The sequence below is a fragment of the Mixophyes fleayi genome, chromosome 2 (genome assembly GCF_038048845.1).
Source record: "Mixophyes fleayi isolate aMixFle1 chromosome 2, aMixFle1.hap1, whole genome shotgun sequence".
Classification (NCBI taxonomy): domain Eukaryota; kingdom Metazoa; phylum Chordata; class Amphibia; order Anura; family Limnodynastidae; genus Mixophyes; species Mixophyes fleayi.
This window is the reverse complement of record NC_134403.1, coordinates 270,630,335-270,657,537: the sequence shown is the minus strand read 5'-3', so window position 1 is coordinate 270,657,537 and position 27,203 is coordinate 270,630,335. Positions and strand designations below refer to the sequence as shown.

The 27,203-nt window shown below is 39.1% G+C and overlaps 1 protein-coding gene across 1 annotated transcript in view; it reads left to right on the top strand.

Moving 5' to 3' along the window:
* Positions 1 to 27,203, top strand: part of PLXNA2 (plexin A2) — a 249,656-nt gene that overhangs the window by 185,677 nt on the left and 36,776 nt on the right. The window contains exons 11-16 of the mRNA XM_075196217.1: positions 1,637 to 1,733; positions 6,165 to 6,355; positions 10,625 to 10,776; positions 13,833 to 13,950; positions 17,863 to 17,999; positions 23,409 to 23,576. Of these exons, the coding sequence (XP_075052318.1) occupies positions 1,637 to 1,733; positions 6,165 to 6,355; positions 10,625 to 10,776; positions 13,833 to 13,950; positions 17,863 to 17,999; positions 23,409 to 23,576 (863 nt within the window). The remainder of the gene's footprint in view (positions 1 to 1,636; positions 1,734 to 6,164; positions 6,356 to 10,624; positions 10,777 to 13,832; positions 13,951 to 17,862; positions 18,000 to 23,408; positions 23,577 to 27,203) is intronic.

The following is a 27,203-nucleotide window of genomic DNA, read 5'->3' as shown; positions in this document are numbered from 1 at the left end:
AGGCTCACTATAGGTTTTAAAAAGCACATAAGTAAAATAGTGATAGTATTGTTGAGTATAAGTTGTCACAAGCGGAATGGGCTGATTTGTGTGTCTTTTGTGTATGTGACGTAACTGAAACTTTTAAGGGTCCAATGTACACTATTGTCTGATGGTGACTTTTAATATGGTGTACAGTGGCATGGAGTATTGCAGACAGGACCGGATTAAGGGAATGGAGGCCCCTGGGATAAGGGGGCCCCCATTCCCCTGTGAGGCCCCCCCTGTTAGCCGCCCCTCCCCCCCCACACACAAGAGCTTACCTTCATCTGTCACTATTGTCATTCCGCGGCGTGCTGTAAGCTCCTTACTGAGGAGATCTCGTGTCACTCTCACGAGATCTGGTCAGTATGGAGATTACTGAGCGCTGCGGAAGGACTACAGTAACAGGCTCAGCAGCATTGATCGGGCCATGGGCACCCCCGCCCTCGGCCAGATCATTAATGCTGCTGAGCTCTGTCAAGGGCCCCCTGGATTCCCGAGGCCCCTGGGCTGTAGCCCAGTTGGACCTCGGGTTAATTCGGCCCTGATTGCAGAATAGGTGATATAGCCAGATAACAAACATTATCACAGAAGAACAGTAGAAGAGAAAGGAAATTTTCAGACCGGATTACAGCCCCCTCTGGGCTATAATTAATAAAAAAAAAACGTTTAGTATAAAAGTGTAAAATGGCTATGGCACAGCACAAAATCATCTTTGGTAGAGCTTTGCACTTCATGTTGTGCTGGTGTGTCCAGATTTCTGCCCAAAGACATGAGTTTGTGGAGCAAGATGACAATATTCTGCACTAGCTGATGCTAGGGCATGCCTTGGTCCATACAGAATAGCCGCAGCTCTGCATCTAGTTTTTTCGAGTAGTGCAAAAACAAGATTTCGTATTTGCAGAGGGAGGGTAATGAAACAAGTTAAGGAATTGTGATGGCGCGGTCAAGTATGGTCATTCCTTGCTGTGCAGAGGGGCACATGGGCATTTTTACTCTATAAAACGATGCTTTGCACTTAGTGGCGCTACTGAGATCAGGTCTCATACTCATTGTTTGCGTCTCCCAGTGGTCTTTGTTTTTGCCCAGTATAGAAAATGTTTCAAACACACAAAAGTGACAGAGTAATAATGACAGTTCCGATATTCTCTTACCGTCATGATTCATTTAGGCCATAAATGAGACTATAGCAAAAGTACTGCAGCAGAAAAAGTTCAATGTAATGATGGTACTAAAGTACACGCAAACCTAAACATGCCGATAATTTCCCAAAAGCGCATAGTAGACATGACCCTTCAAGTACACTGGGTGGATCATTTTGGCTCATCGGTACAAAACCAAGATGTGTACATCCTGGACGCTTTGTGAACGAGGTCGATAGTGCCTACAGTCATTATCTGACCCAAACATAGGCGCTTTCCTGTGCTATGCAGTTGTTAAACCTGGTGTATGATCACCTTGATCAGTGCACTTTAACCATCCGGTTGGAATCACTGCTCCAGTTACTTCATGACAATGCTGAATGGTTGTGGGAAACTTTGCTGTACAGCCATATACCAGAAAACAGTTGTGACCCTTTTACAAGTGTTGTAATTGTTCTTAACTTTGTTCTCAGTATTTCTACGAAGGAATGGATATCAGTGACCTGCCTGTGGATTTCTCCGTTGTCTGGAATGGGAATTTTATCATTGACAACCCTCATGATATCAAAGGTAAAACAAATAAAACTTAAAAAAATGGACTTATCTTTTCTTTTATGTTGTAAGTGTATTTTTTTAAGGGCCTTTAAAGAAGAACTATCATCAAATTGCATGTTTTTAGTAACTATAATTAAAAGACATATTTGATTATATTTACTGTTTGGTTTTAATACTTCTCAATTTTAGTATGTTTTTATACTGGGAGTTTTGTGAACAGCAGTACAGTGGTGACACATGCAAGCTACAAGAAACTGGTATATATAAGATACATATAGGGGTAGATTCAATTAGCCGAGTTGCTCTTTAGAACAACGCGTCCCGCGCATTATTACTGTTACTACGGTAATTGATGCACATTATTACTATTACTACGGTAATTGATGCACATTATTACTGTTACTATGGTAATTGATGCACATTATTACCGTTACTATGGTAATTTCTCAGCTGATTTTTGCTCGCAGATCTATTAGTCGCAAGCAAAAATTTGCGTAGAAATGACCGTAGGAACGGTAATAATGCGCGGGCCGCGTTGTTCTAAAGAACAACTCAGCTAATTGAATCTACCCCGTAGCATATTAGCAAAACAATGAAAAATAAATATAATTTCATTTGGCTATTTATTCTTTCCTCCAAAAGAATAAACAGCCAAATGAAATTATATTTATTCTACACCACATAGTGAACATTGAATATTGGTTATTAGATTTATCATCCCCTATTATTATGCAGCCATTTCAGATATGGAAATAGGACTTTTATTATAAATGTGTTCATTCAGTAACTTAGCAGATCAGTTTATGGTTGATAGTTTTAAGCGTAGACGTTGTATTGCACTTTCTTTTACTTTTATGTTTTTTTGTAAAATGTATTGCACTTTCACTAGGTTATGTATAGATAAAATTATTTTTTGGAACAATGTCATTTGAATTCAGTACCATCTCACAGTCTTTGCATGGAGTTTTTAATTTACTGTATACAAAATACGTGATGAATTTGTCCAGAAGCCAGACACTTCCACGTTTACACCTGCAGACAGGGCATGACAGTATATCATCATGTTTTATTTGGTTCTTATGGATGGACAGGGAGAAAACACAGAAATATATTTCCCAGCTGTCGATACTCATGTACAGTATCTAAACATTATCCACTCTTTCTTTGGTTAATTTCTCACTCCTGCATTTTCCATGCTGCAGCCAGATATCTCACTGCCAGCAATACATCCAGGGGTGGTCTTAACAAGTATAATCCCCAGACATGTAAGCCATACCCAGGCCCGCCCACTGGAGTAAGGAGCCTGTCGCAGAGAAACAGAATCCTTACACAGAGCAGCTGCATGATAGCTCTTCTTTTTCTCATTTAAACAATAATTAAATAAAATAGACCCTAGCAAATCATAGTTTAATGAACTGTAAGGAAATAACTAAATGTTTGCAGAAAACAGTCACATGTATTACACAGGATAACTCACTCTCCCGTCTTTGAAATGTAAGAATTTAAGATTGGAGTTTAATGTTCTGTATCATCATCATCATCATTTATTTATATAACGCCAACATATTCCGTAGCGCTTTACAATTAGGGACAAACATAGTTAACTAATAAACAAACTGGTAAAACAGACAAAGAGGTGAAGAAGCCCTGCTCGCAAGCTTACAATCTATGTATCAATGTGTTCAGCCCATACTTGCCAACTCTCCCGGAATGTCCGAGAGACTCCCGAATCTCCTGCATTTGGGGTGCTAAAATGACTCGATTTGCGGTGAATCGCGTCATTTTGGCCCGACAAAACGGCATATTGGCCGTGGGGGGCAGGACCAAAATGATGCGATTCACTGTGCCCCGCCCCCTCCCGCCCTCTAAACACGCCCTCTCCTGGATACAACTTGCCAAAGGTAGGCAAGTAAGGTTCAACCTTTGGACTTGTGCTTTTATTTAGACCCAGAATTCCTCAGTGCCTTCTGACATCCTTATATTTCATAGTAGGGGGGCATTATCACGTATGTTGTAGTATTCATTTAAAAAATGTAAATAATGAGAACATTGTTATGGGGTCTGTGCACTGTGGCTGACTATGGCGCGTGCCATGTGATTGTACAATGAAAATGTCATTCTCATTATCTGATATTTCTTGCAGTTGCAGACAGCTGCATAGTGCCAAGTATTTTTACAAATGCTCTATTGTAATATAGTTGTCATAGTCTTGGGGGTCATAACATCATATCTCCCAACATTGTTCTTAAGGTAATCATGACAAATTGTGGAGCTGGCCCAAAAAGGGGTGTGTTCATGCCATGTTGGAGACGTGCTTCTGCAGAGCATGGCCACACCCAACCCCCTCCTCCAAAATAGCTTTGAACTGATAGGCGCATCAGTGACGGGTGAACGGAGTACCTGCTCACCATGATGGCGTCCCTGCTCATACTTCCCAACTTCTTATGAGTTGGGTCAAATTTGCCAACTGGAGGGATGGCAGGGCAGTCGCCTCAAATCTGTACCAGCTAAATCGGAAGAGTTGGGTGGCATTTAGCGTGTTTTAAAGGGACATGGCCAAACATTTTCCAAAGGTTTGGGGGCTCGCAAGTTCTTTTAAGCTCTGTGCTCAGGATGAAAAAATTCCAAGTTACATCTCTGGTGCTACCATATTTTAGAGATAATTCGTATTAGATTATTGCTTGGGAATGCCAAGGCAGTTTTTTTCCTATAATAATGTAACCAATGAAGACCATTTCATTTTTAGCATATAAAGAGAAAAATGTTATATATAAAAAGAAATAGAAATAAGCTGGATTTATTCATTGGGATGTAACTGTAAACTCTGTAAGTCAGTTCGTTTGTAACCAAGTGACTTCGAGTCTGTTGCAAGCAGATCTATATTTTAGATATATCTCAGTTTTCCCAAATAAGTTTCAGTTACCTAAGTCAACAGTCCAATAAAAATATCCCGTAGTATTATATCAAATACCTGTCAGCTGCACAATACACAAAAACAATACAATAAAATATTTATATAACCTATTTGTATGGCTATAGATCCAGTTTAATTCTAGTAGTTTTTTCGATTGGCTTGAATAAAGGGCAAGAATGAAATTGCTCTTTTATTATCAGGTTTCTATTCATTTGGTATCATTTAGAATGCCAGCTCCTTGGGGCACTAAACGTGTTGTTTTTCTTGCTGTTACTCGGATTCCCCTACGTTTTACACGTCTCTTGCTTGTATCATGTAATTTTGTATATTATTGTACTATATAAATAAAACATACATGCATATTAGTACAGATTAAGCATGCTTGCTTTAAACTTGATGTAAATGTTTTATAGCAGGTCCCCCTTCCGTTTACATAATCTTTGGTGTAAGTGGGTGTGGCTAGAGGCATCTGGTGCAATTTGCCATTTATCTGGAACAATATAGCTCCATGGGCAGGAAAACACAAATGACGCCATCCTTCCGTATGCTAGCAGTGGCTTACATTACTAGATTGCCTGCTTTGTTTTATAACGTTACCATGCTTTAAAGGCAGGAACATCTAATTTATTCACATTTTTATGTTGAAATTTCAGTCTCAATTAGTCTGGATTGTATTATGAGACTTTAATTATATATCATAGCTACTGTATGACTGTGAATCTTTCACAGATGAAATTACAAGTTACATCAAGAATGTGGGTGGAGCCTATTTTTTCACTAAATGGAAAAACAGACATATTTATCAAAGGATTTTTGCCCTCTTAAAATAGTGTCAGAAATTCTTTAGCTGTCTAGGCTATCATTATCATTTATTAGTGGAAAATTGCCAACACGATGAACATATCTTTGACTACATGTATCAAACATAAAAATAGTGTTTATAATGTGTGTATATTGCTGATTTTTTTTTCAATTTTCTTTATAAATCTTCATATATGTAGATCATAAAATATTTATCTTTATACGTAGGCCTGTGGGATATTTTTTTTACGCTGCATAATCCAGTCCTAGGGCCTGATTCATTAAGGATCTTAACTTGAGAAACTTCTTATTTCAGTCTCCTTGACTAAACCATGTTACAATGCAAGGGGTGCAAACTAGTATTCTGCTTTGTACATAAGTTAAATACTGACTGTTTTTCATGTAGCACACACATATCAACTTTAAATTTCAGTGTACAAATAAGCTATCAAGTATTTGTGTGCTACATGACAAAACAGTCAGTATTTAACTTATGTGCAAAACAGAATACTAATTTGCACCCCTTGCACTGTAACATGGTTTTGTCCAGGAGACTTAAATAAGAAGTTTCTTAAGTTAAGATCCTTAATGAATCAGGCCCCTAGAGCCTAAAATAAATTCCCATTCCGTTTCCTGTTGGATAAAATCAGGCTCTAGTTCTGAAACAAATTGTGCTGTTTGACTCGGAAGATATTGTTGTTCCTAATGTTCTCCGTTTGATCTCTCCCCAGTTCACCTGTACAAGTGCGCGGCTCAGAGAGAAAGCTGCGGCCTGTGCCTGAAAGCCGATCAGAAGTTCGAGTGCGGTTGGTGCAGTGGGGAAGGGCGCTGTACCTTGCACCATCACTGTGCCTCCTTCCAACACCAGTGGCTGGACTGGTCCAGCAGGAAAGTCAAGTGCACCAACCCACGTATCACTGAGGTTTGTTGGGGGGTTAGATTCAGACCACAAGGTAATATGTGTAATGGACAATACATGAAGGGTGGGCTTTGTAAAAACTTGTAAGTCAGACTGTGGAACCTTATAATCATTTCTATTTCCGTACTCTTTCCCATCTGTCTCGTTTCATGATTATCTTTCTAAATACCTCTCTTCCTGTCCTGTGCTCCTGTCTCTCTTTCTACTAGCTGTTTAACGTCAGTCTCACACACAGAATATCCACAGGCTCACAGCCGTTAATTAAATAAAAGTGTGAGTGAAACGCATGCAGTGAATCGATACTCTCAGGAAGAACATTTTCTTTCCCTGCCAGGGAGGGCTAGGGACACTTAGGTCAGGATGAGGGGGGCAGACGTTCTCATGAAATGTCAATCAATAACCTGTCTCATTTAAATAACCCTGGGGCTCCTGGGTCTCTTGTGTGACTTTCACCTTTTAGTTCTGATCCACTATTTTATCGGTGATACAGAGATAGCCAGTGCATCTTGGACTCAATATGTAGATTAAAACATTATCTAGCAATTATCAAACATGTTGTGGGGCTTCAAAATATAATTTTCTAACAGTTCATATGTCACCACTTTAAATTAAGCATGATAGGCAATTAATTAGATAATAATATCTTACAGCTGTAAATATATGATCCAAATGAACTATCAGTTATAGTTATTTCCTATTTTTGACCAAAAAGTATCATATACAGAATATCAACTCAGCAGCCTACTAGGAACATTGCAAAGAAAAAATGGAGATAGCCCAGTGACCTAATCCAAAGTAGCCCACTATATACTATATATATATATATATATATCATTTATACTTTTTCGGAAGTAGAATTGAGTAGTCTATCTCTGCTTGTTTTTCTTTTCACTGTCCCGATGCTGTCTCTCATGTGCATAACACCTGTCCAATTAATATCCTTGCTGTAAAAAAATAATAGCTTTCCATTTTCTTTAAGCCTGTTTAATTCTAATGCTGACTGGTATTAACTTTAATTCCACTTTATCTCTTTGCTGATGATGGCGTCGTTATATGTATAAAGTGGAACAGTGGGGAGTGCAGCGTGAATAGAACTTGGAATTCATTCAGTGACAAAGGAGTTTATGGACCAAAATGTGTCATTTATCTTAAGTGCTTGATTGATGACTATAAAGAAAGTAAACAGTGCAATTAGAAAATAGAAATATTCCATTGCAAGTTATGTTGATGAAAGACTGGCCTGGTATCCTTATGAAACAGTTGAACACCCCTGGAGAACAAGGAGAGTCGCTTTCATTTACTCACTCACTAAAGTGTCATGTACACAATCTTGCTGTCCCCTCTCACTCTCTTTTTCTATTCTTGATTTTCTCGGCTAGCTCATAGGTTAAATTCATATGTTGCAGAGAGCATGCTAGTTGTATAGGAAATACAGAGCATGAGGACCATGGCAAGAATCAAAATCCTTTGTCTAGGTCAGGCTCCCATGGTTGCACAAACCCTGTGCGCCTTGCGAGCGGTGCTAATCATTACAGAATATCCTGTTGGGCCCTTTATTCTATGTCACATCCAATGCCAAAGGTCAGCCAGACACTGGCTAGGGACATGCAGGCCCTCAGACAGGCACCGGGGAACAGATGTGCCCATTGAGAAATCGATTTGCTGGGGAGAGGAAGAGAGGGAGGGGTTGGCCTAACTTGAATGCTTCAGCCTACGGGATGCCCAGACAACTGTGGTGCCTAGTGAAGCAGAACCGATGATTTTAAATCTGCATCCCTCTCCGCCCCAGGTTTCCAAATGAATCTTAACTTTTAACGAGTTGATGTGGTCGTCCGGGAAACATGAGTGGCAGAGCTGCTCTTTGGCTGGACGCAATTAATCACACTTAGCTGTGATGTCACTAAGATCATCCATTGTGTTCCTGCTCATTCTGACTGCCCCTTTTGTTACTTCTAACCCATTCACTGCTGAAGCACCTGCAAGACTCTTTTTTTGTGCTTTATTTCTCCACAAGTAATTCTCCCCTATTGACACATCCTTCAATTTATCACACTAAGCAGTAGACTCATACATCTCACCAACATGCAAATAAATGCAGTAATTCTCACAATCACACACTGTTTATGTAATGCATTATATAACGCAAATCATATGTGTGTGTGTGTGTGTATGTAAGGACTATGGGGGCAACAAACCATACATAAAAACACTTATGTATCTCTCCCTCTCTCTTTATATATATATATATATATATATATATATATATATATATATATATACATGCAATGTGCATGTTCCTATTACCATAACATGCCCAGCATACAGCAGCTGAAGGCTGTTCTGTCAGAATGAATAATCGGGTCGCTCTCTCTTGTAACAATTAGGCTGTAAATGTGCTCTCTGCTAGGCGGAAAGACTCCGGCTCTTACAGAGAGGGACTGCGTCACAGAGAGCTTATGGCTCCTTCTCTAATTTCTGCTGCGCAAAACAATGTTTGACCCCTTGTGAACCACATGGATATAAATCTTCCACTTTTGTTTGCGCCGAGTGTTCCTGAAACGTTGTCAGGCGTAGGTGCTATGATTGATTTGATGACGGTCATGTGTGTTGAGGCGGATATCTCAGTGCAACTGTGTGTGTGTACATTTATGTGTGAATACATGTGTTTTGTGCTTATACACAGTAGAATATATTAGTCCACCTATTGTAGGGAGAGTACTTTACTTATTGTAAGGAGAGTACTTTTCATTTTGTTAGCTGCGTAAACCGCCACCGTATTGTAAACAATATTGTTTTTACTCTAGGATCTTCAGGTCCCAAAGATCCAGACCGATCTATTTTGTTTAAGGTCCTTGTAGTTATTTACTCCAAGGATTCAGGAGAAGAGTGTGCAGAATAAGGACTGCACTATATATATATATATATATATATATATATATATATATACATATATATATATATATATATATATATATATATATATACTCAGAGATGCATTTACTTCTGTTGGTTTAGTTGAATAAATGGACACGCTTATCCAAGTTTCATTGCGTGTGGTTGTGTGTGTACTTTGGTGGTGTATGATGTTTCTATCCTACATCTCTCCAGCTGTAATTAATAAAACTCATTCTGTCCCAGCCGGGGGCTGAGCTGTGACACAGTTACTTCCAAACTGCTCAATTAGCGTCCAAAGGAATGTAGGTCACAGAGAAACCCCGGTCTTTGCTGCTCCTACAAAAATCAACCACTTCGGTGCCTGGAGCTTTATGCATTATATATAGTATGTGAGAGTGGACTGTGTTATTTTTCCCATGCTATCTTTACATACAATGGACGGCCTGGGCTGCCATTATGTTGGGCCTGGACAGGTACTAGATGCACCTAAGTATTATATTTGACTACTGCTAGATTTGGGAGAGTTTTATATAGCAACATGTTCGTTTTCAAGTGTATTTGTGACATTTATATGCTCTGACTGCTTCAGCCAATACATTTTCCACTGTGAGTATACGATTTGTCTGTAGCTAACAGATCCATAGAAATCAGGGACTGTTACCTAGAGAATATTTCTCACAGGAGCCAGGTGTATAAGCTGCAGCAGAACAATGGTCCTATAGATCTGAGATGTGAAACTCCCGCAGCCTTTACCTCTCATGTTAACCTCATTGTAGATGGTGGATACGACTGTGAGACTCGCTGCAGTCAATAGGACTAGAGGCCTCTTTGCTCTAGTGATTGAAGCGCTCTTCTAATAATTGTGATAGATTAGCAGTGAGAAGGAGGCTCTGTCCTTCCAATGTCTGTGTTTTTCACTTGCGTTGTATACAGTCCATTAAAATGCATTCATGCCTTGAATAAAATAAGCCTACTAGTTATTGGGATTGAGTCGTCATTTATCGGATCACTTCTTTCCACAATGTGAGTGTGATTGAGAGATGCAGTCTGCTAGCAATGCTTGTGGCTACCAGGCTACCAAGCCACGAGCGGTGGCTTGGTAGCCAAATAAAGCCATTAAGTTTACATTTTCAGTGGCATTTATACTCTTATTACTTTTACTGTCTGAATTTAAGTATTAGATGGATTAAGTAAACCAACATTTAGTTGTACAGTATAAGTAGGAAACAATAGATTATACATTTTATCCACCAGTGTTTTATGATGTTACCTAGAACCAATGAATAATTAAGTGTTGCTTACCACTTACCTTAGGGTAATTTCATGGCAAGTCATGTGACATCCAGAATAATCATCTTCTTCCTGCTTCTCTTTTAGATTCTCACTGTGTCTGGACCCCCGGAAGGAGGCACCCGGGTCACCATACTGGGAGTGAACCTAGGCCTGGACTTCTCTGAGATTGCTCACAAAGTCATGGTGGCTGGAGTGCAGTGCATACCTGTGGAAGAGGAATACATCATTGCAGAACAGTGAGACTACCTCTTATAGAACTGTATTATATCCTATATATATTGTATTATAGCCATATTATATCCTCTATAAAAAGATGCTTCTCAGTGCTGATCCCCTGTGACTGTACAAAGTTAAATATAGGAACAAAATGACTGATTTTTAGCTTAGTAATCATGGCTGGGCCATCGGCACAAAAACAGATGATCTGAACCTGTCCTAATGCTGGCCATACATACAATTTGGCCACATAACTTGACCAGTGATTGAGTACAGAATTTCACCTAATACTTTATTATTGGACTGTGTGATAAGGACAGTTTGTTTACAAATTAAAAAATTAGCTATTGAAATCGGCACATTGGGATTGAGACTGTGAAATTTACTGAGTCATCCATTTGTGCTCAATTGAAGAGCTCATTAAAAATACTACTTTTTCCCGTTATAAATCAACTTTATTTCCCCTAATCCTGAGGCTCTAATGTCCAGAATCCCCGCAGTTCCTGGAGAACTTTAAGTGAATCCTCTACTCACTGCAAATGTATTAATAGTAATTTGATGCCACTTAAAGAGTTAAGCTAGCCTAACCTTGTTTAGTGTAGGAATCTTTCCTAAAGATGGGAACACACTACAGAATGCCAATCGATTTTACATGCGATCGATGGTCCGATCGCTCGGTGCATGGACTGCATACACACTAGTCTTGTTTTAGACGATAAAGGGAAGAGCAGACGTCGCTTTAGCGACTTTTTACAGCCATGTTGTCGTGAGCACTGATTGCAATTTCGTTGTGGATCGGTCGGAAGTTTATACACACTACACAACGGAAACGAGATTGGAACGAAAATATTTAACGGTACGACCAACCAAATGAGGCGACAATCGTCCATTTAGGCAAACTTTCAACCATCATGTCACTACACACACTGACCCAACTTTTGGGTCGGCTGGTTGAGCCGATTATTGGACAAAAACCCTGTAGTGTGTACCTAGCTTTAGTCTTGCTGGGCATTGGCAATCAGATAAGTCAAAGATGGAGATAATTAATTTATCATGCTAACAAAAATGTCAGATGTCATATGTGTGCCGTAATGGGAACTCCAGACTATTTATGGGCTGAGGTATGATGGGTGCATTGGAGAAATGTTTTGCAGCTTTCTAGAAATGGCTTGCATGAAAATGGAAATACAGGTATTGGCGCTATGTGACTGCGCAGGCAGACAAATGGCCTATTTTAGTACTTTATGGTCAACCTTACACTTCTTTTTGTCCAGATAATATCTTTATGATTGTACCCTGCAGTTTAGATGGAATTTATTTACCACCTGTTCACAGACATCTTGGCCGTATTATATGGGTTAATGTATCCTGTAAGGTAGATGTTAAGAATATTAGAAGTCACGGTCAAAAATGTACAGTGTTTGAAGAAACTGCATGCTGTACTTAGATAAGAAATGGTCTTTCTGGAGAGGGGGATTTACTCATAAAACATAATGATATCAACTGGAAGCCAACAATCAAATTAGAAATCACAGAGACTTGTATAACACCTTTGTTGTTTAACAGTAAGATATTCTATGCAACGCCTTGATTAAAGAACCTGGGAACATTTCTCATAAATGAGTTATGCTGATATGGCACATGCTTTGTTTGTGCCCACTATTGAGCCTTTTACTTGATGCATTTCGGAAACTTGAAAACATTTCATCCTTGCACCTGTCTCTGCACTCAGTGTGAAAAGTCTGTCCCTCCCGCAAGGCACTCACACATAGAAAAGCACAGCCGGACCGGGGCTTACAGGTGCAGACGTCAGGATGATGGAATATTCCCCCCTTTGTGCTAGCACACAATTGGGGATCACACAGCACATTTTCTCATCTGTCATGGGTGGCGAAGCCTGACTCAGTCCATCTGGGTTCCGAAGCACCTCTAAATCCAGGCATAGAGACTGTTTCCCGTAGAGACTGAAGCTCTGAGTTTGCTGTGCTTTCTGTGGGGCTTTCCAGATGCACTGCAGTGTGAAATGACAGAAGGGTTAAGGTTTTGTTAGCTGCTGTTATTTTTATTGGTGTGAATCGAGGGGTGTCCATCTGGCAATCTGTGAGCTTAATGCAGATCTCTGGAGGGTTCTAATAGGAAAAGAGGCAATCAGCTGGAGGGAAGCAGAGAAGGGTGATGGGGGACAGTGTGGGATATGCTTTAGGGTAGAAGAGAGGGAAACCAGAAAGAAAGGTCATGAAAAGGAGAGTGGATGGCAAAGACATGTGGGAGTATGAAAAGAAAGGCAAAGTTCTAAAAAGTGAAGAGCATAATAATTGCTACAGTAATCAGGGAAAAAGCACAGATTAGGAGGATCAGAGTGGATAAAGGAAAGTGGTTCTAGGAATATAACTATAAATAAAAGTATTTAGTAATAGAAGACACTATGGCTGGATAACCACAAATGTTTATGTGACATGACCAAAACGTTGATAAAGTAGGGTATGTGAAAGGGTGCTGGTGCCATAGAGCTGGCACTTTGTCATGACAGAATCGAAGGAGTGAACGTTTAATGAAATGCATATAAGTTTATTGTGTTTGTATGTAGCTGAAACAAACACGGTGCACAATGAATCCTGCTGATTAGCAATATGCCATCTAGTTTCAAATGCCCCCCAATGGTTCTTACATCATCATCATCATCATTTATTCACATCGATCCCTGTCCCATTGGAGTTTAGTCTAAATTCCCTAATACACACACACTAGTGTTAATTTTGTCAGCAGCCAATTAACCTACCAGTATTTTTATGGAGTGTGGAAAAAAAACCCACATAAACACAGAGAAAACTTACAAACTTCACACAGATAAAGCCATGGTCGGGAATCAAACTAATTTCCCCGGGGGTGATAGGCAGAAGTGCTAACCAACTTTTGTTTGCCATACTCCTGACTGCTACTTCTTTTGTTCACCTTTACTATGTGAAGTTGACACTATGACGCTCTTACAAGCCACTAGTTGAGGTTTTGGAGATAATGAAGTATCATCTGTAATAAGATTGTACCCACTCTTTGCTTTTCTTTTTTTTCTCTTCAGAATCGTGTGTGAGATGAGTCCGGCTCCCACTGCATACAGCCCCGGCCCAGTGCGTCTCTGCATTGGGGAATGTAAACCAGAGTTCATGGCTAGATCCCTGCAGGAGTATAGCTTTGTGGTAAGTAATCAACATCCCGGTGTGCTGTCATGCTCATAGTGTCATTACCATTGCGTGTGTTCTGTGCTGTTATAAATCTAATTGTCAAAATAAATATACCATGGGAGAAGCTTTCTGTGGTGTAGAGAAAATTTTCTAAAATTTTCAGCCAAATATTAGGAAATCATTCTGAATTTAGTAGAATTATTTTTGCCCTTTTCAAGGGCAGAATTTGGCCTTAAGCGTTGAAACGTAAAACTAAGACTGTGTTGAAATCTAATCACCTTTGGTGGTTACTTTTGTGTCATTCGAAAAAACAATAGATCTTAAATTGACATAACTCTAAGCATTAGCATATGTGCTGCTTTTAATTCCTGTGGGATTCGATACAAGGAACAAGGGTAATTATGACTAAAATATAACTAATCTGCTAAATTTAAATTCAATTTTGTAATTTTACCATGAGGAACAACAGTTGATGCCTACAACCTTTCTGTAGACAGACTCAGCAGTGCCATCTGCAGTCTACAACAGTGTACTACACTCAACAAAATAAAATATTTACAGATTTGTGCATAACTTACAAATAATTTGCTATCACAGTGCAACTTAATTAGCCCATATTTCATTATGCTTTGTTGCTATATTACTACTAAGTCAAAAATGATGAATATAATGATAATACTACAAAGTACATTCTTGAATTATTTCTGACACTCCTATTCGTTATTGTGATATTATGAGGATCAAAGGATCTTGTCAATGCACTGATAGAAGTGATATACACTTTTCTAGATTAGGGGCCCATAGAGTAATTTGTTCATAGCAACAGTATATCTGATTTTGGTATAGCTCATGTTCAAGTCTCCAACGCTAATTGCGAGAGTGCTGTCCAGAGACATCATAAAGAGCCAGCAATGACATCTTCACTGGATTGGTCAATTTACAACCCATGTCGTTCCCAGTGGCCCACTCTTTTTGCCTGTAATTTACTTTGTTAGCGCAAAACTAATAGCAATGATGGAAGCAGCAGCTCTCTTCTCTAATCTGCCGCACTCTGTCTTCCCTAGCAGCAAATTATAGGTTTGCTCAAGCTCATGATAAAATGACACATTCCTTTTGAAAAATCAATGCTAAGCTTTCTGCGGCTCCACTGCACAAGACTCCCCTTAATCATGTAACAAGCTATAACTGTCGCTCTGTGCTTTATGATGTAATTTAACAAAAGTATCCCGGGAAGGACAGAACCTAAAACTAGTTAATTCTAATAATGGCGACGGATGAGGGAACCACTTCATATAAAATGTGCCTTTCTTTCCCTTGCTAATTAATAATGTTTTATTATCAAATAACCTGGAGCTCTCCCAGAGCACCATGCATCTCTCATTGTCCTTGTCACTCAGCCACCATTTCCACTTCCACACCTTAGGTGGCCAGCCTTGTCATATTTGATGCGCCCCCGTGAAATTATAAGTTGGCAAGGAAATTGTGAACAGCTAAATACCTTTGCAGAAATCGGGTTGCTGTTTATTTTTTATTATATATAGCTGGCCCCGCAGTCTGCGACCTTTTTGTGCTGACCAGAAAATTAACTGATCTGCATTCAATCAGTGGCGCTATATCAATAAATGGTGATGATGATGATGATTCAATTTGGTGCCGCATGTGATTGACAAAATTGGATAGATCGGATCATTCTGTGGGCAGCTAAATCACTGGATTATTGGATCATACTCCAAATCACCTCACACCGTTCATTTATGACAAGACGGGCATTGCCATATTTTGCACTTTTTCCTGCCCAGTGGATTGATTAACACATCAACTGTTACATGCACAATATGCCTTGCTTACTGTACTAATGTAGCGAATAGGATGCAGGAATGAAACAGAAGTCAGGTATAAGTTAATCATACTTGCCAACTCTCCAGGAATGTCCGGGAGACCCCCGCATTTCGAGTGAGTCTCACGGACTCCGGGAGAGTATGGCAATCTCCCGCATCGGGCAGAATTTGGTCCAAATCGTCGCGATTCACCAGGAATCGCGGCGTTTGGCCCTGCCCCCGCTGTAAAATGACACTTTTTTGCGTCATTACATCACGGGGCGGGGCCAAAATGACACAATTTTTGGAACCCCGCCCCCTGCACGCCCACCTTCTCTCTGCAACTCCCGGATCATACTTGCCATAAGTTGGCAAGTATGAAGTAAATAAGGTGCTCAGATACTGTACATCGGTTTACTTGCACTGAACTTTGTGTACCTAGGATAAGCAAAGGGCACTACACCAAAAGAACTGGATAATACCAACTTCAACGTTGTGTTATTTATAATGAAGTGTTTTTGTGCAAAACTGATAAATTAGACCTTAGTGTAAGCAGTGGCAGGGACTGACATCAGGGGCGCACGCAGGGGGGTTTCTGGGTCTCCAGAAACCCCTCCCTTCCGCTAAAGAAGTGCCCCTACATAGCGGCACTGTACTATATAGCAGCCGCGGCGCTGTCAAAAAAGCGTCCGCGGCAGTGCTGTATTGCATACCGTTTTTTGGGGGGGTTTCTTGTGTGGGGAAACCCCCCTTAAAAATCCTGCATTCGCCCCTGAACATGAAGTCAGTATTCACTGGAAATCACTGCATAATATGTATTCACTGGAGAGCACTGCATAATATTTATTTAAAACTAAATAAAAACACTGAGCTATCTTGTCAAAAATGACCATTTTTAGTCATATTTACTTTTAGTATTGGTAAAAATGAATGTTATTTGGAACTTATATATTGTGACTATTACTATTCTAAAACTTGCACAATAATCATATTAACCCCCCAAAAATCTTCTGGCTAGCATATCTTCATAGAAGGCTTTAATTACTTTCTTCAGACATAAGGTGACCTTGTCTGCTGTACTATCCTCTTCTTCTCTTCACCCCACAGTAGGATTGTAAAGTGATGCTATTGGATGTGCCTTAAAAGAATGAAACACATTTTATCTCAATAAGTCAGCTGGCACATTGTGTATTGCAAAATAATGTCTGGATAAAGGTCAATTGCTGAAGGTCGTAAGGTCATGAAATTAAGGTTGCTCAGCTGCAAGCTCTACTCCCAGTGCATAGCTGTTAAATTAGGACTTTGCTGTGCTACAGCTATAGAGTAAACTGATGCAACATATCTGCTGCATAGACGCCGGACACATAGACATCCCACTCTCCCTGGAAAATGTGTATCTGCCAGCCAGATAATGGATGCAACTGCGGCCTATCTGGACCCGCAAGTCACAATCCCTCTCATTATTTCTGATTTATGGGAATCTGGACCCAGTAACAACCTTCCTGAGACCTGAGTGTATATCTCTATCTCCCTCCTCACCACCGAACAACAGGACACATTCCAGAGGCTATGTCTTCAATATCTTTCTATTTCCTCATTTACTTTTAACGTTTTTGTTTTACATCAGAGATATAAAATCACTTTTTACCCGACTATGATATTGTCTGCTCACTGTAGGTTATTGCTGGGGGCTACCATACAGCCTCTACAAATAAAATAATTACAAAGATTTGAAACAATCTATTGGTCAGCGTGCATATAGCAGTATTTTCATATCGGTCTTCTCTTTATGTGTCTATCTGTGCCCTTGGCTTTCATCTATTAAGTTGTCTGTTTATCTGTTACTTAATCAAATTCCATTTATTTATTGGCTATATTTTCTGATTCTGGCCACAACTCTCTTATACTGTAGGAGATTTTCTGCCAGAACTGCAAACAGCATTAAAGCATCTCAATGTCATCAAATGCAATAAAATGGATTGGTACCTTTCAGAAGCTCTTGGCTTCATTCCTTAGAATTAGGTGCACAGTGCATGAACGCCTAGCACAGAACTTCTTGTATGTGTCAGTATTTAAGCGCACTTCTCTATGTCAATTTCCTCATTGCCAGAATCCAGCCGTATCCTACCTATCTCCCAGTCGTGGCCCTGAATCTGGGGGGACCATGATAACTATCACTGGCTATAATCTTGGAGCTGGAAGCACTGTTTCAATTCTCCTTGGAAACCAAACCTGTGAATTTTATGGGTAAGTGCAAATTGATCATAATCGTCAAATAAACTGTTGGCTGTTTCATGGAAATCAGGACTGTTGGGCGGGTATGAACTTAAATTTTTCCCTCCAGCGTTCTAGGATATACTTACAGACAGGAAGTATGGCTTAATCTTGCCCTAATGTCAAATATCTCTAGTTTTGGTAACTTTCAACATTTTCATTCTTGTGGATGCCAGTACTGGCTCTTTAATAGGAAGGCACTTACATTTCTGCTTTAAAGTAAGGCACTTTGGTTTGTCATATGTTTGTTTTATGTTTTTTGAAACGTTTCAGAGGGTTTCATGTTTAGTGTGTATTTATTAGTACAATGCTAACTCTTTATAAGACTGCCCTCGCCAACTAGCATGTACCAACTCTGCATTTGTAGTACAGATTATCTATAAAGAGCTGGTTGGTGAGCAATTCATAAATTTGGACAAAATATGTTACAACCAATAACTTTTGATGGCAATATCACAGAGGAAAGTGCCCTTTATTCATCAGTGGTCATACTTTAATTACTTATGTAAATGAAGCCTAACATAGTACAACTCACAGGCCAAAACAACTTGTTTTTCTTCTTTTGTTCATTTGTTTGTTTGTATTTGTCCTCCATGGTGCTGCCCTCTTCTGGTTTACATTGTACCTTTCACCTCGGATGTCACTTATTCCAGCAGTGTCCCTTCATTTCCTCCTAACCCTTTCTATGGTTCTCTTCTCTTTCATCTGGATGCATTTTACAGTAACCTTTCTATGAAAGGATGCCGTTATCATTTGTTTTTTATTTTGTTGATTAAAGTACATTTTTAGGGAATTTTAAACCTTTTCTATTTGTTCCTAACACTGTGCCTTTTTTTCCTAATGGGGAACCGTAGTCGATGATGTTATCATGCATTCCAAACTTGACAACATTCCAGGGACATTCCCACCTTGTAAACATCTATCCCTGGAATTGTTCCTATTTTTCACTATTGACAAACTGTGCATAATAGCTTGTCTCCATCTGAAAATGAAATGCTCATGCTTTGCTTTTATTTTCTGGGCCCTATAAGTTAATATTTATGAAGGAAGAGTATAAAAATCTAAAAAAATGATGGTGAATATTTTCTAGTGAGAATCGTAGTGCACCGAGGTCCCCTGAGAATTAATAACATGTTTGTGAAGTGTCATTTAATATGCTGGCACCTATGGTTAAAGTCCTGCAATTTGTACAGTGTTCTGTTGAACCCTTTATGGGGGAATGTGTGCGTACAACAGCCGGTATGGCCCTGATGAAAAGTGTCTACATATTGTTCTACCATATATGTATATACAGCGATTGAGAATACGGATTATCCCACACAATAAGGAATTATTTTTGGTAACTGTATGATACAGTTATATAATATGTTATAGTCAGATGGGCTATTATCTGATAACAGTCCTACAAATTATATGTTGTGTGACGTGTTTGATGTCAACCTGGCTAGGATGTAGTTAATCTATTCCTATCCTCCTGGACAGCCTGCATGCTAATATCTCTCCTATATATACTAATTATACAGGGGAAGCAACGTGTCGGAAGAAAGAATAGCATTTGATATGTGTGGCCCGGCATGCTGTGCTCACTGGGCCCTACTCCCTCGTCCTATTTTGAGAACACTTACTCCAGTCACTGTGTAGCTGGGGAGCCTGATTAGATGAAGCATTTTATAACGAGATTGGGGCTAATTACAGCTTCCCATTCTTCAGCCTGCGCACCAAGTTGTGGGTAGATTCTGCATGACGGCATAATAATAGCACGCAAAGCTAATTAACTGATCACAGGGAAGGGGCAAGATCCTGCCAGCTGTAATATATCGTTTTGGATTGGACTGGCAGGGGGAAGAGTTGCCTGATGGACTACTGTATTTACAGCATGGAAGACAAGAGGAATGTAATGTGGGAATAAAACAATGAGCATGCAGAGAAGAGTACCGTATGATTCATAGAAGTAACTAAATAAAAACGGGTGTATTAGAGACAGACAAATGAGGTTGTAATAATGTGCAGCAAACTATCAGAATTAAGTAAGGAAAAATCTAATTTTTGTGTTCTATACACAAGTAATATTTCTCTAATTGTAACAAAATGATTATGCTATTGATAATAATACAACAGTTGAGACATCATGTTCCAAATTCATTACAGTTGTAACATACTGTCTGCCACACACAGCTTCTTGCACTTGTATTGGCACAGAGCCTCTAATGTATATTATGTTGCAAGTCACCAATAACATGTACATTTTTTTTTATTACACATTAGAACACTTTTTAAATGTGAATATGAGAAGTGGACGGGCTCCATTTATTCAGCTCATAATGATAGACACAAACACTTAATAATTGATAAATCGCAATAGGTCCATAATGAGAGGCAGAAAAAAACTTAATAAAATAATAAAGAAATAATAAAAAACCTGCATATGATAGAAAGGAACAATCCAGCCACATAAACAAGTACCGAGAGGTGAGAAGAGAGAAAGGGAGAGATGGAAGCTGTAAGAGTGGAGATTGGAGGGTAGCTGAACGATATGAAAGTAGATGGACCATGATATACCATGCAGGAATATATCATATAAAAGCCTTGCCTCTTTTAAAGAACTGTTCTAAATTCCTTTACTGTAGCTGTGTTCACCATCTCTGCTTCCCACAGCTATTACTCTGTCTTTAATGTGGGATAGCAGCCATTGTGTAATCATGTTTGCATTGCACCTTAAAGATATGGAATATCCGCAGAATTGCAGTACAGTATTGTCAAGACTGAATTCTGAACAGACGTCACACTTGTGTCCATCAAAGTTGGTTTTCTACAGTATCAGAAAACACCCACATTAAGGTCAAGTATCTGTGTGGTCTCGCAGGCAACAGTGGAAAGGTTGAGAAGATCTCCCATGACCTGCTAGAGCCTGAGCTGTCAGTGGATACAGATTAGCAGGAAGTGCCTGCCCATTCTGATTAGCATCATTATTTTTTATTTAATTATTGCTTAAAAAGGTCTAATGGAACTGTCCACATTGACACCAGTTTACTTGGATTGTGCGTGGGTGCAGTCTATGTCAAAACTGACAATCAATACACAGAGCAGATATTATTATACAAAAGGGAATGCAGCAGCCTTTTATATAAAAGCATTCAAATATAACATAGAAAGAAACCAGCCTGTGAAGTTAGTACTGCGATGCTGAGGATATTAAGGTACATCCACATGCATATAATTCCTGTAGCATTCTTAGGGGCATATTCAATTGTCGGCGGGATCGCCGAAAATCCCGCGGTCGTGCACGTTTACCATTATTACGGTAATCATGCACAGGAAAACAGTTAATACGGTAATTTACTCGCTGGATTTTACCATATTACCTGTAGTAGAATTAACGCCGCGGGATTTTTTAACAATTGAATACGCCCTTTAATGTATTATGTACACTTTATAAGACTATTTAGAAAAGATCTATTACTTTACTAGTGTGTCATGCTCGTTTTATTGTATGATACTGTTGAGTAGTTACAATAAATAGCATTCTGGGAAAATAATTTAAAGTATATAGTTTTTTTGGAAACACAGTGCAATAGGATTGTGTCTGCCTCTCTCTCATGAAAGCACAATAGTTACCCGCTCACACTTCAAGTACACAATTCCATTTATACATTTACCTACTTTTGTATTTTAAAGTCACAATTGTTGTTTTTGGCATTTACAGCAGTCAGCAAGCACCATGTTCAGATTTTCCATATATTTTCCAAACAAAGGTTTCTTCGTGTGACATATCAATTCTCAGGAATTTGCAGGAAGGATTAAAAGCTGTTTTTTGTTGAGTAAAAAAATCATTGAATATATCTGAGCCAAGAAAATTTACTGCTAGACATTTTTCTGGGTCCTGCACTATATTAAGTACAGAGGCAGTACAATATATAAAACACATAATTGTGATTCAGCCTCTCTTTCCATTCTACCCTGTAAGGTTTATTTTATTGCTTGGTGAGCAGGTGCTTGATTCTCACAATCTGTCGGAGTTCATTAAATACTGCCCCAAACACTCTGCTCCCATCACCGCGACTGTAAGGTCACTCTCGAATTCTTTTATCTTTCCTGTAATGTAAAGTAGTTTGTGCGGATGTGACACCCACACAGGAAACAACAATGGTGCAGCGTAGCGGGAGATTAAATAAGAGTGAGAAATGAGCAAAAGAGAAGAAAAGCGTGCTTGGTACGGTAGATGGATGTAACAAGGGGAACGTAAAATAATGGATTCTCACAGTACTGCAGATAATATATATGTGAACAAGGAAATATAGTATAAGATTGTCATTGCATGTCATATTTTCAGCTTCTTTAACCAAAACTGACAACTCTTTGGATATGCATAATAGAAACAGAAAATATATAAATAACAAAACCACATATGTTTATCATTTATACTCAGCCTAAATGTGTGTACAAGCCAAGCAACATCTATCTATGTTTGTATTATAACACATTGGCCACAAGTGATACTGCAGCAGCTGTACTTTTATTTATTTTTAAACACATAATAAAATCACATGTCTGACACAATCCAGGCACTGGTAGTCCCCCTTCCGCTCTAAAATTACGATGGCAAGGTTATATAACTGTATATATAAGGTTAACTTAAGAAAAACAAAATTTTGTACAAGCCCTAAAGGGTAACTACTGTGCATCAATGATAACAACCTTAGACTAATATTAGTGGGCCATTCAAGTATTTATGAATACATTTCAGGAATTTGTCAGAACTTAACTTATTTGATATAAAGCTGTGATTGTGGGGTAAGAGACCATATTTTCCTGTGACGAGACTTATTGTGAGACTTTCCCTGTGGTCATTTCACATTTGGGGCTAGATTTACTAAGCTGCGGGTTTGAAAAAGTTGGGATGTTGCCTATAGCAACCAATCAGATTCTAGCTGTCATTTTGTAGAAAGTACTAAATAAATGAAAGCTAGAATCTTATTGGTTGCTATAGGCAACATCCCCACTTTTTCAAACCCGCAGCTTAGTAAATCTAGCCTTTGGTCTCCGTTTTAACTCAGTGCTTGGCGACTGCAGCTTAACCAGCATTGTAGATAGAGTTTATTGAACCCTATGAAGAAAGTATTGACAGTGCGCACCAACATTCAGAGTGGCCACTGGATGGACATTGATGCAGCATGTCCTATTGTGTTGTGTCCAGTATTCACTCTGAATGCTTGTATGTCCTGGTTTTTCTGTGTTTGCCAGGAAGTGACTGCAGCTCTGGCCAAATGCACGGTACCAGGGGAAGCCTACACAGGAGAAAGATATTAAATGTAGAAAAGAGGAAACATTGATAAAGCGTTGTCGAATGAGAAATGTACAACTGACACTATGTTTTTGTTGCAGGAGGTCTCTTAATGAAATAGTTTGTGTGTCAGCTCCGTCCACCCACGGTCTGGGCCCAGTTCATGTGTCAGTCAGCGTGGACAGGGCCCAGTTAGAGAGCAGCCTACAGTTTGAGTACATTGATGACCCCAAGGTACTTCGCATCGAACCTGAGTGGAGCATTGCCAGGTAAGATACAGAGAGATTTAAATATGTGTCAATATTGCCATGGCAGTGGTCATTAGTAGGGAGGATAAGATCATACATGCCCACTTTTAAGATTTCTAAGTCATGTCATGTGACATGGGGCAGGAGCAGGGCGTAGTGACATTTCACGTCACCATCGCCCCGCCCCCACTCTAAAAAGCCGAAATTCAAGGCATTGAATGGAGGGGCGGAGCTTAATAGCACGATTAAGCCCTCCTCTCTATTCACTGACGTTAATTTTGCCAAATTTCGGGAGTTTTGCCTATTCTTCTGGGAAATAGGGGAGCCTCCCGGGATTTCCGGGGAGAGAGTAGGCAGGTATGCATAAGATGGCTTGCCATCCTGACACTAGACCTGTCCTATCCCATCCTTCTCTATGTCACAAGCAACTGCTTTTGTACATGAGCATTAATGCATCAGCTGACATGCAAATAAAGGCTATCAGTTTGTCATACATTTAGTAAGTATTGCATATTAGCTACTAGTACAGTTTATCTGTGGTAAAGGCCAACTTCGAGACATATTATATTATATTATATTATTATAATATTTGAGACATGCCAGTGTACTCAAAATTGTTATTTATTTGTAATTAGTTTATTTTACCAAACCAAGAAGCTAAATAGGTGCTGCACACATAAAGCATCACAAACTGTTTGGGCTGAAACCAAATGTCACTGTAAGTGCAACAATAAAGCAAAAACTGTAGCTATTAAGAGATGAAAGAAATTGCTGCACTACTTCATCTCTACAGGAAGACACAATTATTAATTTTAGCATGCTGCAATATGTTATGCCACAGGTCTAGCAAATGACTCTGGTTAAGTCAAAAATATTGAATGTAAGTGTTTTCAGAGATCCACACTGAACAATCTGTATCGCCAGCTTCTACAACTTTGGAGCACATCTGAGGTTGAGAAAATGTCTGATGGGAGATGTGAAACGATGTAGAAACTGCACAACGTGAAGGAAATACTCATAGATGTAACTTTTTGTGCAATACATTTTTATATGTAGTTTACAAAAGAGTAAAAGGCACATACATACATACATAAAGGGTGGCATTACTAAAGTAAACATACATCAGATCCACACAAACTGCATGCTGATGAAAATTCACAAAAGTCTTTATACTGATAATGTAGTTTATATTACTAATTTTCTTTCTTGCATATATACTATTATTATTATTATTCTTTATTTATATGGTGCCACAAGGTTTCAGGAGCAAATAATCTAGGGAATACTAGGAAATAATCCTTCTGTACAAATTAGTTTACATGATGTCTTAGATGGAAACCACACAGCACCACATAGTTCATGCTAAACTTGCTGCATCTGTCATGGTATCATACTTTCTGTACATTAATTAAATGTTAACACTTACATGAAAAAGATCATTTTAAAAATGGTAACCGTATGTAAAGTTGATCCCTGCTTGTGCAGGAAATTCTATTTTAAACATTGATATACAATCTCATTACAATATCTGGATGTATAAATTACGAAAGATAAAGGGGGATGTTTCCCTCCTGGAATCTTGTAGCCTTAACACAGGAGAATTGCAATTACATAGTGACCTTTACATTTCAAGCAATGGCCTTTAGAAGGTTCACAGCGACATTTGTGTGGTCCCAGAGTCTTCTCCATGATAAGCCATAACCAAATATGACATCAAAATACATAATGTCCCTCTCTCTCTGTTTTAATAGGTAGGAAATGTATAGATTTTCACATACTACATTGACAGCCCTGTTCATTGACTTTTACATTACTACAATAGTCACCAATGCATTTTGAGGCTAGAAAAGGATTGATGTTTAAAGGAACACTACAAATCAGAAGTATTGGATTCCAATAGGCAGTCAGCGAAATGAGCAAATACAGGTTTAGGACAAAAAAATTGCAAACACCTTGGAAGATGGTGGACACTAAGCATATTTAAAAGCTCATGTGTTAATTAAGTAACAACATGACATCCCAGCTTGGTCAGGGTGATGTATAAAAGTGCTGGACCAGACTACGCTGGTTGCTAATACTAATTGTTAGCAAGAGGAGACCTAAATGACTGAGAGATGGGTGATTGTTGGGGAGTCTTTAGCAGGAGTTTGTGACCAAGACAGCAACAGTACCTAAGGTGATGTCAGCATGGGCTCAGGGAGAAACATCATCAGAAAAGGGCAACAGTGGATGAAATTACATGATCATGATAGATCATGATATCTGTGCATTCATTAAAAACGCAAGGCAAAACAGACGAGCAACGAAAGATCAACTGACTACAACTTTCAACCTCTAGTACAAGCAGTTTGATCAGAAATCCCCTCTGAAGAGAATTGAACAGAGCAGGATATTATAGTCGGGTTGCAGTGCATAAACCACCCATCACACCTGGTAATGCATGTTTGTGGTCCAGTGTTGCAAAGAGCACAGGCAGTAGACTCACCGAGCAGTGGAAGAAGGCGCTATGGTCAGATGAATCATCCTTCACCATGTTCTTGACAAATAGACAAGTGCACATGTGGTTCCAAGCTAAGAGACTCTACAGCCAACAGTGAAGGCTTCTGGGGTGCATTTTTACTGGCAAGGTTTGGGTGCAGGCATTCCCTTACAATGCAAGGTCAATTCTTGTTTCTACGTAATAGCACTGAGTGATCATCTTCACTCCATGTTGCAGCATTTATATTTCTGACAGAGGGTGTGATTTCCAGGATGACAGTGCCCCCATCCACATAGCACATGTGATTGTCCAATGGTATGACGAGCTTGACACCTATGTTGTTTATATGTCATGACTTTATTAGTTACCAGATTGATTGATTGATCAAGCATTTATGGGATTTTCTGCAATGACATCTGAGACAGCGTTTTCCACCACCATCAATCACATGCCACTTGAATGATTTGTTTGTGGAAGAATGGTGCAAAATCCCTGCCGGCCCAATTACAGACATTGGTAGACTAATGTCATGTTGCATGCAGGCCGTACTGGCTCTACACCCTTATATTGGGGTTTCCATTTTTTGTCCACTACCTTTATATTGTTTGTATTGTTTTAAGATATACATGTACAGGAATTTTCAATAACCATGACATTTTTGGGATTCTGGAAAAGAGGCGTTTACAATGCCACTCTTAATCGGCCGCTTTGCCCTTATTGATACTGAATGGGTTCAGAACAAAGAAGCCATTACAGTATTTTAAAATCTTTCAGTAAGTAAGCAAAACCTTTTTTTAATAGACATATGTGCTGCAAGATATGGTCATAAAACAAGTTAATGTATAGAAGTGAGTATCAAGCCGCTATTCCGTTACAAAATGTGACATTGTAAGTTACACATCTTCTAAATACACATAAACAGCATACTATAGCACTGAGCTTATTGGGATACAATATTGGTTGGCTAGACATACTGCCTTTAAAAATATTGGGATCTCGGTGCTTTAAAGTGTCCACTTTTCATATTTATGGAATTGTATCATAATCAGAAAACGTCTATAAGTGTGATCACAATAAACAGAGAATTTGCATTTGTTCACTTCTAGCATAAAGTGACAAATGCATGCAAGATAAGTACATCACTTCTGGTCACATATCAAATGGTTTTC